At 41.7% G+C, this 12318-nt stretch overlaps 1 protein-coding gene across 1 annotated transcript in view; it reads right to left on the bottom strand.

The window, feature by feature from the left end:
• LOC126278793 (uncharacterized) overlaps nt 1-10101 on the bottom strand; it is a 38612-nt gene extending 28511 nt beyond the window's left edge. The window contains exons 1-2 of the mRNA XM_049979100.1: nt 9841-10101; nt 6178-6327 (exon numbers count right to left, since the gene is read on the bottom strand). Of these exons, the coding sequence (XP_049835057.1) occupies nt 6178-6327; nt 9841-10095 (405 nt within the window). The 5' untranslated portion in view covers nt 10096-10101. The remainder of the gene's footprint in view (nt 1-6177; nt 6328-9840) is intronic.
• Nucleotides 10102-12318: the final 2217 nt, after the last annotated feature.

Genomic DNA, 12318 nt, shown 5'->3' with positions numbered 1-12318 from the left:
ACAAAAACGGGCAAATCCTGGAGATGTGCAGCTGCAGTTTTAAGCAATTCTTGATGATCGAAATGGGCTTCCCACTACATAGCGGAATATACACTGTGATGCCAGATGAGAGTCAGACACGGTATCTTCACTTATGTGGGCAACAATATATCATTGGATATGGCAGCTTTGAGCACTCCGTGATATGTGGTCAGGTTAATTAATTATGCAGTGTTGTCGACGAAAGACGCATAATGCTTTTCGAGAGCTGGTGCGGCTTACAGCTTGCATCTGTTAGAAGGTTTCATTTACGACAATGTATTGAAGCATTACACATTACTTGGCATTTTTCTCTAATATCTTCTTAATTAATGACTGAGTTAATTTTGTTTAGTGAGAGAAGATATTTTTATTTACAAGAAAATCATGCTCTCCGGTGAAAGATAATATTAACACATTTGACAGAGAGTCTGTTTAAAACGACTATACTTCCAGGAAATGTAAGTAGTGAATGTAAAGTAACTGAAAAATATGAAACTGTTTGCTTCACTCTGACTCTTTCTGTTATGTCGCTTCTTGTTCTGAGAATCTCAAGCAGAGAAAATGTAGGCTCTGTAGTTGCAATACTTTTTGTCGATGAAGGTTATTTAAATATATTTACTCTGTCGGCTCCATCACTGATTCAAGCCACCACTTAGTCTCCTAAACATTTATTACGTATGTTGTGAGTTACATACGTTGCAGGTAAAAATTAAAAATAAATAAAATAGGTGAAGCTGGCGGTCGGACGCCGTTCGTGTTCTTTCGTTAAATGATTTTCTATTCAGGAACAGAACCCCATGAGGTATTTTAGGCCATCATTTTAGTACAGCAAAATTATGATTCTGGCTGGTTTCTGTTTCCAAACAACGGCGCCTGTAAACCTAGTCACTGGACTAATATAACTGAAAATTACTGAACGAATATGAGGATGAGATCTACAAGGTAATCTGAGAAGTAAATTTCATAGAAAATTAAATACGCTGTACTGCAGCGTGCAATTTACGCAAACGATGCTATCCTCAATGTGAGTTGCCTCCATTACGCGACTGGTGTTTAGTAATGAATAGCATCATTTACAGAACTCTTATTTAAAGTCACTCCGTTGAGAAATGCAATCTATCGTCATCTCATTGCTGACTCAGGAGATAACGCCACTGGGTGTCTGTCAGTTTCTGTAACAAATAGACAACTAATTTATAGATAAATCTAATAGATCACTAAATCCAAAAGTATTCGCGGTAGTGTGATACCGTCGTAGCGGAAATACGTTTTTATTAACAAAAAAAAGTTAACAGAACATATATATTTTTATCGTTGGCTACTTTGGTAAATGTAACCATCGAGTCATCTATTGAATGGGCATTTATTGATAATTGTGCTACCAGTGACATATAGATATTAATTATAACAACACTAAAATCAACGCCTTTCGAAGGAGTTGTTCTCCTAAACTGGCAGACAGCACAGAGTTCTTTTGTGACTTCGAAACTAAAGCTTAATCTAAGTGGGCGTCCAACACAGGAATGAGTTGCTATTAGAAATAGGCGTGAGGGTTTCCGAAACGAACCCGACACACTTTACTATCCTTTATTGTATGGGGCCCCAATCTTTAGTTTATGAGTCAATGAGTCACTACTGTAAACTGCACACTTGATGAGAGCTTGCGGCGTTTGTGTTACTACAGGGAACATAATCACAAGTGCACGTCACTGGGAACGAAATTTATAAACAGTCACTTAACTGACAATTTACGGTCTTCAGAACTACGCCTCGTCTCAGCTAAATGAATGTGATATGATCATAAAGATGCAATACTATCAGCATTTGTCAGAATTTGCCTAAAGTGAAATGTGTGCTTCATCTAAGGACAGAGCATCTGTGAGTCAGCACTATTTTTTTTAATTTGAACCTTACTGCTAATGTCTTCCAATAATGACATGTCATTCCTGGCACCTGTTCACCAAATAGTAATACTCTTAGAACTATAAATGAACCTCAGTTTTTAAAAAAATTACTTCCATTTGTTAATGTGAATATTTTTTCGAATTATTGATCTTACACGTTTTTATTTTGGGACATGGAATGGAAGACCATTACACAACAACGACTGTTTATTTTGTGACCGCACTGGCAATAAAAACAGCTCGTTTTCGTCGGATTGTAGTTCACATACGACCAACGTGTCTGACTGAGCTGACTGAGACTATCATTTTGGGCCATTATTCTGAAACACAGCGACACCGTCCTTGCAGTTACCTGCCCCACCACCAATATGTTCACACGGGCAATACCGGCTTCTAGAAGGGTAGTCCGCGGTTTACTCTTCAACTTGGTTCCTTGCAACATTACACACGTCTCACAAAACAATCTTACTTTGTTGCGGTTGTGGGCAACTATCATCACCAGAATTTACTCGGCGAGGGAGACAGATATCATGACATACTAATTCTATATAATCGTTAATGCGTGCTATGTTTTTGTTTGGATCCCAAGTTTGTCCCCAGTTGAGTGAGGGTGTGTGCAACACAAGTCGGATGGCAATAAATCGAGTAACCGTTGGCATAATTCGATAGGTGTATATATACAGAGATAGAATTTCACCCTCTCTCTTCTCTCTCCCATCAAGAAACCAAAAGCAACACGTCGCTTCCCCAGTGGTGGAGAGTGTTGACCTGCAGTTTGGTGTAGCTCAGATACACAGTGCCTCCTGGTCGGTGTTTGAATCTAGTGACCGATTTTACGACCACATCAACGAAGGTACACTAGATACGGCCATAAGCTGTTTCAAGCATTTTGTTGGACTAAGACCTGAGGTCATATTCTGTGCGGCGGTTTCAAATATTAGGGATCTACATATTTACGAGTAAGTGCTAAATAACATAAGGAGACACCAAAAAGTTTCCGTTGGAGGCCCCTGCAGTCCAGAGTCTTTATGCCAATCAGGCAAAGTCTCTGTGAGCATTGAAGCACTCATCCCATTGATGCACCAGGTTGAAGATACCCGCCTGGTAAAACACCGTATAATGCTGTGTGAAGATAGCCCCAATTTTCTGATATGCATCGTCGTCCGAAAGGAATCGTCGACCCTTCAAGCGCTTCCCCTTGTCCGTAATGGACGAGACTGCCCTCCCCGATCGACAGTTGTTCTGTGTTGACTTGCGACCAGCACGGAACATAGCGCAACATATCGCAACGGTGGTTTTCGACAAACATGTTTCCCCATACATATTATTCATTCTCCAATAGATGTCTACCGGTGTTTATCCTTCGGCGGACACGAAAAGAACAACAGCACGTTGATCTTTTATGGACGCATTTGTTTATAACGTCGCCATAGTTCACGTTTCCGCATTAGTCGCACACACGTCGGAAAGACACAAATGCCATAATGATACCCATATTGATCCCCAGCCCTGATTCTGGTGCTTATATACCAACACTGGAGGCGCGCTACGTTGAAAATTTTCAGAGATTCGAACTCCAAACCTTTGTCTTTCGCGGAAAGTGCCCTACCACCTGAGCTACACAAGGAAATTTCATATTAGCGCACACTCCACTGCAGAGTGAAAATTTCATTCTGAAGATTAAAAACTAGTTAAATAATGTTTACGTAATGTTTCGATTAAGCCATATTTCGTTATGTGCTTTATCATATACGTTGAAACTGGTCTTTTTTCGATGGAGAATTTTGAAAATGAAAATTTGTCTTAGTTGCTAATAGCTTCTATTTCAAAATGTTTTTAATTTATAACGAGTTCTTGATAAACTTCTTTCTTATACTTCCGTTAATGGTTATAATGTACACATGAACTGTTAAATACAGTGTTGACAAGGCTTTCTCGACTGTAGAGCTGAACCTTATATTTGTTCGTAGGTACGTCGCCATGTTTTACCTTTTACAGTTTATCACTTTTGGATAAACGTTACTTTTCCAGAGCGGTATCCAAAATTTCAGTAAAAGATTGCAGCACACAAAGTGAATACTTATCATTGCAAAATGATAATATATAAATGTATTAAAGCAGTCTGGCTTGAGGTGTAAGTCTGAAAAGTGTTAAAAGGTTCTATACATCACACTTCACTACTTGTCACAGTCTCCAATACGGCGCTGTCCCAGACTTGACGTTCTAGGTAAGCAAGTAAACGGAACAATATCTCAGTACTTCAGTAAGTTCCACGAGGAAGGCAACGGATCACAATGTCGGGACTTGGTATGACATAGTTTGTGTTATAATGCGTACTCCATGCGTAACACAGTGTGTGACGCGCAGTCGACCTGTTAAGAAACATTTTTCTCAGGAGCTAGTAGACGTATCAAGTTCAAATTAATGTCAAAAATTAATGTCTCTCTTCCTTGGCGGTGTAAAAATGTTAAGTTTCTAAGTCATTCCAATCAAAAGATTTATTTATGTCATAATTTCTATACTCAACAAATCACTCGCCAAAACGTATAGGGTATTTTCCCTTGACATAGGATTATGAGATTTGACAAGAAGCAACGTTTCACAACACAAGTAAGGGATAAAGTTCTAAAATTGGTAATTCACAATTACATAATACGAAAAAGTATTTTCTTTGACGTTTTTATTCGTCTTCCTATTTGTGTGTCCATCGGTTAGGATTCTTTTCCTCTGGAACAGCTTCATGTATCAAAATTAAATTAATGTCACGTATTCAAGTCCACGGTCCCTTGTTGGTGTAAAAGTATTAATCTTCTAAGTCAAATAAATTAAAAGGTACGGTGATTATGTAACATATTTTGACACTCGAAAAATCAGTCATCGAATCCCCTTGACATAGAATCATGAAATTTGGCAAAAAGCAAGGTTTTACAGTACAGGTAATGGGAAAACTGCGAAATTGTTAATTTGTGACTAAATCACACGAAAAAAAATTTTTTGTCGTTTGTTATCCAACTTGAAACTTAAAACATTCTGGAAAGTCTTGAAATCCCTGGGACCAATATATTGCCGCTATAAATGTCGATAACAGACAAAAATTGTGAATATCCTCGAATCCCGGACTCGATAAGTCGTCTATACACATAATTTGTACGGAACCCTCAGTGCGTGAGTTCAAATAGTTCAAATGGCTCTGAGCACTATGGGCCTTAAAACTTCCGAGGTCATCAGTCCCCTAGAACTTAGAACTACTTAAACCTAACTAACCTAAGGACATCACAGACATCGATGCCTGAGGCAGGATTTGAACCTGCGACCGTAGCGGTCGCGCGGTTCCAGACTGTACTACGTAGAACCGCTAGACCACCCCGGCCGGATGTGCGTGAGTCCTCTCACCTCACCAGCTATTTTAAATGATATATCTATCTTATTTCTACGGAAATGAAAACTAGATATACAGTCAGTGAGGCAGACTTATTTTCACTGCTCTAAACCTCATTACTGCTGAAATACGTTGACTATAAAGGAGGGAAACGGCCCCAACGTTTCTGCCGAAATGCATAGTGTAAGGTTTGTCAACAGCAGATTTCAGAACAATACAGGAAATCCTCATCACGGCATAACACCATTACGTCAGAAACTGTTGCCCTGTTTCCATTATTTAAAGTCTAAGTATTAAGGCTGTAAGCAGTGAAACCAAGTCTGTCATCACTAATTCACCATTTCAGCAGAAATAAACATACATGTGCCATTGTGGTGAAAGTGGTGTTTGTTTACTTGTAAGTACTATGAACTCCTGTCCACTGAGTGAGCCACTCACATACGGCATATCCGGCCAATTGCTTTTTACAACCTTTGCTTCATGTCGGTAATATTGGAGGTGGCAAAGTTAGGTGGAACATGCTGTGTAGTTGGAGTGGGAGTTCGATACATTTTTCTTGGACGTTCTGCAGTAAACGTCAGTGAAATGTCATTTCCAGCACTTAGCTGATGATACGACAGGTTCCTATTCCACCCTGTCTAATGACTGCTGTAAAGGCGATCTCAAGTATATGTCATAACATAGCATCTTAAAAATGGACAAATTTGGAATACAGTTCGGAAAGATCTATTTTTCTACGGGTGGCAACGTGGATTTATCATGTTACTAACACAGCCACTACGCGATCTATGGTAGTAGATACAATGTTCTCATTACGTGTCAAAAACGACAGTTAACTACCGCCGAGGCTGCAGCTGCGTGTCCTGTTCGAACCTGGTAGTGCAGGTAGACGCTGTTTGACAGCCTCTGGTACCGGCGCCGCGTCCGCTGATTCTCCTCTCCACTGCCGAACCGCCTCCTGATGTCCTCCATCTGTCGCACCGTCTGCCGCAGCGTTGCTCCCTGGGCCACGAACAGCGCCGCCTGTGAGCAGGCATCATGTGCTGACGTAACGCCATCACCTCTGAGCACAAGAAATAGAATCAGAGTTCAGTCACTTGTGAAGATCGCCGTGACTGAGGCCGGTAGATTTCGTGCCGAAGCTGGAGGAAAAAGTGACACAGGCACCAGGCTGTCTCTGGTCACCGTATGTTGTTAACTGTTGAGCGCCGGAACTTCGCTTCAGGCTTTAACCTTCACGAAGGTTGGGTTAAAGAGCATGACACGATGGGTAGGAGGAGGAGATTAGTGTTTAACGTCCCGTCGATAACGAGGTCATTAGAGACGGAGACAGGGAAGGAAGAGGAAGAAAATCGGCCATGCCCTTTCGTAGGAACCATCCCAGAACTTGCCCGAAGTGATTTAGGGAAATCACGAAAAATCTAAGTATGGATGGCCGGACGCGGGTTTGAATAGCCGTCCTCCTACATGCGAGTCCAGTGTGCTAACCAATGTGCCACCTACCTCGGTACGGTAGGCAGGACGGGCAAGACAGATTGAGAAACGCCTACAGAGTCTGGCTCTGATTTGTAAATGGCTGGCTAGTAGAGACTTTGTCAACCTGCCAGCAAATAAAGTAAAATTGCTGGTAATCTATCCGACTAGTAAGTGGAAGGCGGTCGTTCAAAAATGGTTCAAATGTCTCTGAGCACTATGGGACTTAACGTCTGAGGTCATCAGTCCCCTAGAACTTAGAACTAGTTAAACCTAACTAACCTAAGGACATCACACACATCCATGCCCGAGGCTGGATTCGAACCTGCGACCGTCGCGGTCGCACGGTTCCAGACTGAAGGGCTTAGAGCCGCTCCGCAACTCCGGCCGGCGGGGGCGGTCGTCATAGAAACGCTAGGAATGGGTTCAGAGCTTTGGGGAACTGGAGGGATAGGGGTGGGGAGTGGGGTTGAGAGGAACTTTAACAACGTGAATCAGGTGGGCTGGGTTGTTGGGGGCTAGGTGAATGGAGGTGGTATCCGGGGGCAGAACTAGTACCAGCGGTGGCCATCGATACTGACGTCTTCATACGACGGGAGAATCACCATCAAAAGTGCCAGACGTTCATACTTCATCAGAAACACTTCAAAGCCATTTAAGATTTAATCCATAGCACTGGCGTGTCCACAGTAACTGTATACTACTACCTCTGCTCCTACAACCGCCTGGTGTGACTGGGTTCAAGACGTTCTAGCAAACACAACGTAGCATGTCATTCGTAACCGACAAAAATCATCAAACGTAAATGTTTGGGTGTACCAAAGGAATTTTGCGGTACCTTTACTCTTCACAGACAACATAATGTCGTAATTTCCACCAGACTTTTGGAGGGTGACGAGGAAGATCTGGAAGCTTGATGCAACGATAAGCTGCTGATCCTCAACGTAAACAAATGTGAAGTGCTGCACATACATTGTCACCCATTTTTGAATAATTTCACGATTACGGAAGAATCACTGGAAGCAGCAGTATGCGTACGAATCAGTTTAAAGTACAACGATCACATAAGACTAATCGCGGGTAAGGCAGATGCCTGACTGTGATTCATTGGTAGAATTCTCAGAAAATACAGTCCACTAACGAAGGAGGTAGCTTACAAGGCCCCATTCAACCAATTCTTGAATTTCGCTGATCGTACCAAACGGAACTAATACACGAAATAGTAGCTGACTTGACAGCACAGACTTGTTTCATTCGACTGAAAAAACCTATTTGGCTATAAAAACCAGTGTGTTGTTGCATCACTGTCTGTGGTGCACAAAATTCCCTCTGCCACACACTATAAGTAGTCTTGTGGACTATAGGTGTAGTTGTACATAGCTAAATAGTGGTCAGGGCAATATCAATTGAGAAACACGTACAGATGTTCACGGTCTAGTGCAAAGTGTGACACCTGTATCACGAGTGAATGTTATTGGAATGCTTGTAAATAGGCGAAAAGGTCCTAAAACGTTTGACTACACAATCGTCACTGGTATCAGTCAAGGTCTCCAAGTATATTAAACTATCCGACCGTAGCGGTTTTAGATGGAGGGACCACATAAATGTAAAGTTGGAGCAGTCAGATGCCAGAAAAGATTTGCTAGAAGAATTCTAAGTAAATATAGCTCACGCAAAATAGAGGCAACATGCCCAACGTCGTGCGATCAATTCGTGAATGTTCTTTCGTGGTCTGGGAAAGTCACCAGATTGGATTAACGTCAGAAACAGAAAAGCATTCATAGGAAAACTGCACAACTTGTCTTGGGTTTATTTGGACACCGCAAGAACGAAGTGCAGTTGGAATACGTTTGTGTAAAAGCCGTTGTGCGACGCAGAGAGCGTTCAAAAACGTGTCAAGAAAAATATGACTCTTTAGAATATACACCACGAGTACTGACCGCCATGCTAAAATAAGAGAAATTCTGGCTCAAACAGAAAGATGCAAAAAGTCTATCTTCTAGCGTACCATCCCCGAATAGGACAGGAAGAGTATTGGAGGAAGGCAAGTTCTACTGAAATGCACCCTATGCCACTTATCATACGATGACGTACGGACTCCAGACGTAGATGAAGACGTAAATTGTTGCTGGACACCTCGACGGAAGTACTAAAGCACTAGCTTCCCAACCATCGATTTGCCTCTGCGATCTTACCATCATGACAGATAAGTCTAATTTTGATACTCATCAGTCAACGCTACACTCAAACAAGGAACTCGTTGAGTCTGTAACATTCTTTTCGTATGGTATTTAAGCTATGTATATTATATTCTCCTAAAGGGTGTTTCACAATGAACGTTTTAGTTGCAAAAATATATCAGGGAATAGTCTTACGTTTATCTGTCAGTTAACTTTATTGTTGTGTGTGTTTCCTTATTTCGATCACATTAGGCCTAAGATAAGCTCACAAAATAGCTGCTAAATTAAACACTCGTTCTACTTAGGAAATGTGTCCTTTATTTGTTTTTATGTTGGTACTACATTGTTTCGTATAGATATACGTCTACTTTCAGTTATGTTCCAAAGTGCTGTATTCTTGAGGCTTTGTTTCTGAAAATGTTTCATCATGTCTCAGCTGCAAAAGATAAACAGGTATCTTTCGACTGACTCGTTCGATTTTATTCCAATGGTCAGCCAGACAGTTTTCTTCACTATGCTATATTACGTTATTCATACTTCAAAACGTGAGACAAAAACAGTAAGTTAGAATTGTCGCATATATATATATATCTCTCTCCCACTCTCCTCTGTCCCTCTCTCTCTATCTTTCTCTCTCTCTCTCTCTGTATGTAGGTGTATGTATATGATTGTGTGTGTGTATGTGTGTGTGTGTGTGTGTGTGTGTGTGTGTGTCTGATGTAGGAAGTAAATGAAATTTTACTTAATTCATAGATGAGCTGTTTTAGAAACTCCAACATATTTATAAAATAGGCTTAACTTCGAGACCACCGGTAACATTTTAACTAAATGGAAAAAGTCATCTTGTCGCTCTCAAAAATGAAGAGTGGCTTGTAAGGGTTACCTTGAAGAGAAATCCGATGCAGATAGAAGTGGCGAGGCTGCAGAGCGTGATCCGCTCAAGCTCTTCCGGAGGGTCCACGTACAGCTTGAGAGCCACACAGGCGGGCAGAAACGCGAGGGTGGCAATAATGAAGCCGGCGAGCAGTCCGTTGAGGCGGCGTGCTACCCGGCCTTGTGGCTGCCACAGACCCATCAGACGGCGCAGAGTGGCTCCAGGGACCACCAGCGGGTCGCTGTCGGCCGAGGGGTGCTCCATACTGGTTCCTGCTGTGGGGGGCCCAGACCTGCAGTAAGCAATTTTACAAACAGTTTGTAAAGTCTCTTCTTCTTTATCAACAGGATTGTTAGGCTTCAAAGAGACATGTTGAGCACAGTCAGGGCATGATCCATTTACGGACTGTCCACGACTCTTTACTTATGTAGTTATTCTATCAGGTTCTGGAGACCATGCTACAGGGTCGCGAAGCGTGTCGGTACATTTATTGATAGACAATTCCCAAAGAACAACTGTTACTGCTAAGAAACAACTTCTAATTGATAGATAAGAACTCATAGTTGCTACGGAACAAACGACCAATGATAGTGAAAGGAAATGTTGAACGCGTGATGTGTTAACTGCAGCGAAGCCTGTGCATGAAGGTTCTATGTGTGTTGGACACAGTACCATGCTTGTCGAAGGTTGATGTGAAACCGATTACTGCGACATTCCGTGTGGCGTGATAACATGTGTACAAGGCATTATTTGAGTGCTTACGATCCTGGACAACCAGTTCGGTGGCTCGAAGCCGGTCGAGGTCACACTATTGTGACCATAGTAATGGGTGTGTCCAAACGTGTCATCTCGCGAAGATATAAATGCTAAGCGAAACCACAGCGGTGGTCGTAGACCGACCACCATACAGCAAGAGGATCGATACACATCTCACTCCTAGGCAGATCGCTGCAGACCCTGCAACCTGTACCAGTACAAGCGTCTCTGTGAAGCAGTCTAGTTTAAAGAGCACTGACTTTTATCTCAGCTTTTTCATCCTTGCTGAAAGTATACAGGAACCGAAAAATTGGTGAACTGTGCTCACATTTCTGTACAATGCTTAAGTAACTCTTATTCAAAGTGCACAGTAATTTTTCGTCTGGTGTTCACATTTTGAATGTTTCTTCTCACTGAATCAATATTATCAACAACAAATCCCTCGATTGAGTGTATGTAAGGGTCGACGAAGATAGACACCTGAAAAACGACGTACTCGAAGTTTGTAAACTTATACCGGAGATCACTCTGACCGCTCGTGTGTGGACTGAGAATATTCTTGGTGTGTGCCAAGAGATGTCGCAGAACATAATACCGTAAGAGCTAATAGGGTGATCATAAGCAAGGTGAACAAGCCTTCCTGTTTCATTATCAGCAACATTGGGGATCGGCATTATTGAGAAAGTAGCAGCATTAGCTTTCTGCACTTGATGTTGAAAGTGAAACTTCTATGAAAGCCTTCCTGTTAGCCTCAATCCTAAGAATTTATGAAGACTGATTTTACTCACTGCTTCAGCAATTTCACAAAGTAAAATTTCTATTTAACAAGAGTTCAGTTTCAGAAAATGTTTCCATTGCTTTTGATTACAATTAGGCTTTAATTCCTTCTCTGACACCCGCTTATTGATGCTTCTAATTGCACTATTAATTACATCATTTACAGTACCTTCCACATCTTTCACAATAAAATCTATGTCGTCCACAAAGTTAACCATTTTTGTGTCATCTGTTCATCTGTCATAATAAGAGACAGGTCATATATATATATATATATATATATATATATATATATATATATATATATATATATATATATATATGCACTACTGTTCATTAAAATTGCTACACCAAGAAGAAATGCAGATGATAAACGAGTATTCACTGGAAAAATGTATTATACTACAACTGACATGTGATTACATTTTCACGCAGTTTAGGTGCATAAATCCTGAGAAATCTGTACCCAGAACAGCCACCGTTGGCCGTAATAACGGCCTTGTTACGCCTGGGCATTGAGTCAAACAGAGCTCGGATGAAGTATACAGGTACAGCTGCCCATGCAGCTTCAACAAGATACCACAGTTCATTAAGAGTGGTGACTGGCGTACTGTGAGGAGCCAGTTGCTCGGCCACCATTGACCAGACGTTTCAATTGGTGAGAGATTTGGAGAATGTGCTGGACAGGGCAGCAGTCTAACATTTTCTGTATCCAGAGAGGCCCGTACAGGACCTGCAACATGCGGACGTGCATTATCCTGCTGAAATGTAGGGTTTCGCAGCGATCGAATGAAGGGTAGAGCCACGGGTCGTAACACATCTGAAATGTAACTTCCACTGTTCACAGTGCCGTCAGTGTAAACAAGAGGTAACCGAGATGTGTAACCAAAGGCACCCCATACAGTCACGTCGTGTAATGCGCCAGTATGGCGATGACGAATACACGCTTCGAAT

Source organism: Schistocerca gregaria, chromosome 1 (genome assembly GCF_023897955.1).
Source record: "Schistocerca gregaria isolate iqSchGreg1 chromosome 1, iqSchGreg1.2, whole genome shotgun sequence".
Taxonomy (NCBI): Eukaryota; Metazoa; Arthropoda; class Insecta; order Orthoptera; family Acrididae; genus Schistocerca; species Schistocerca gregaria.
Note: the sequence above shows the minus strand (reverse complement) of the source record. Positions and strands in the feature narration are given on the sequence as shown.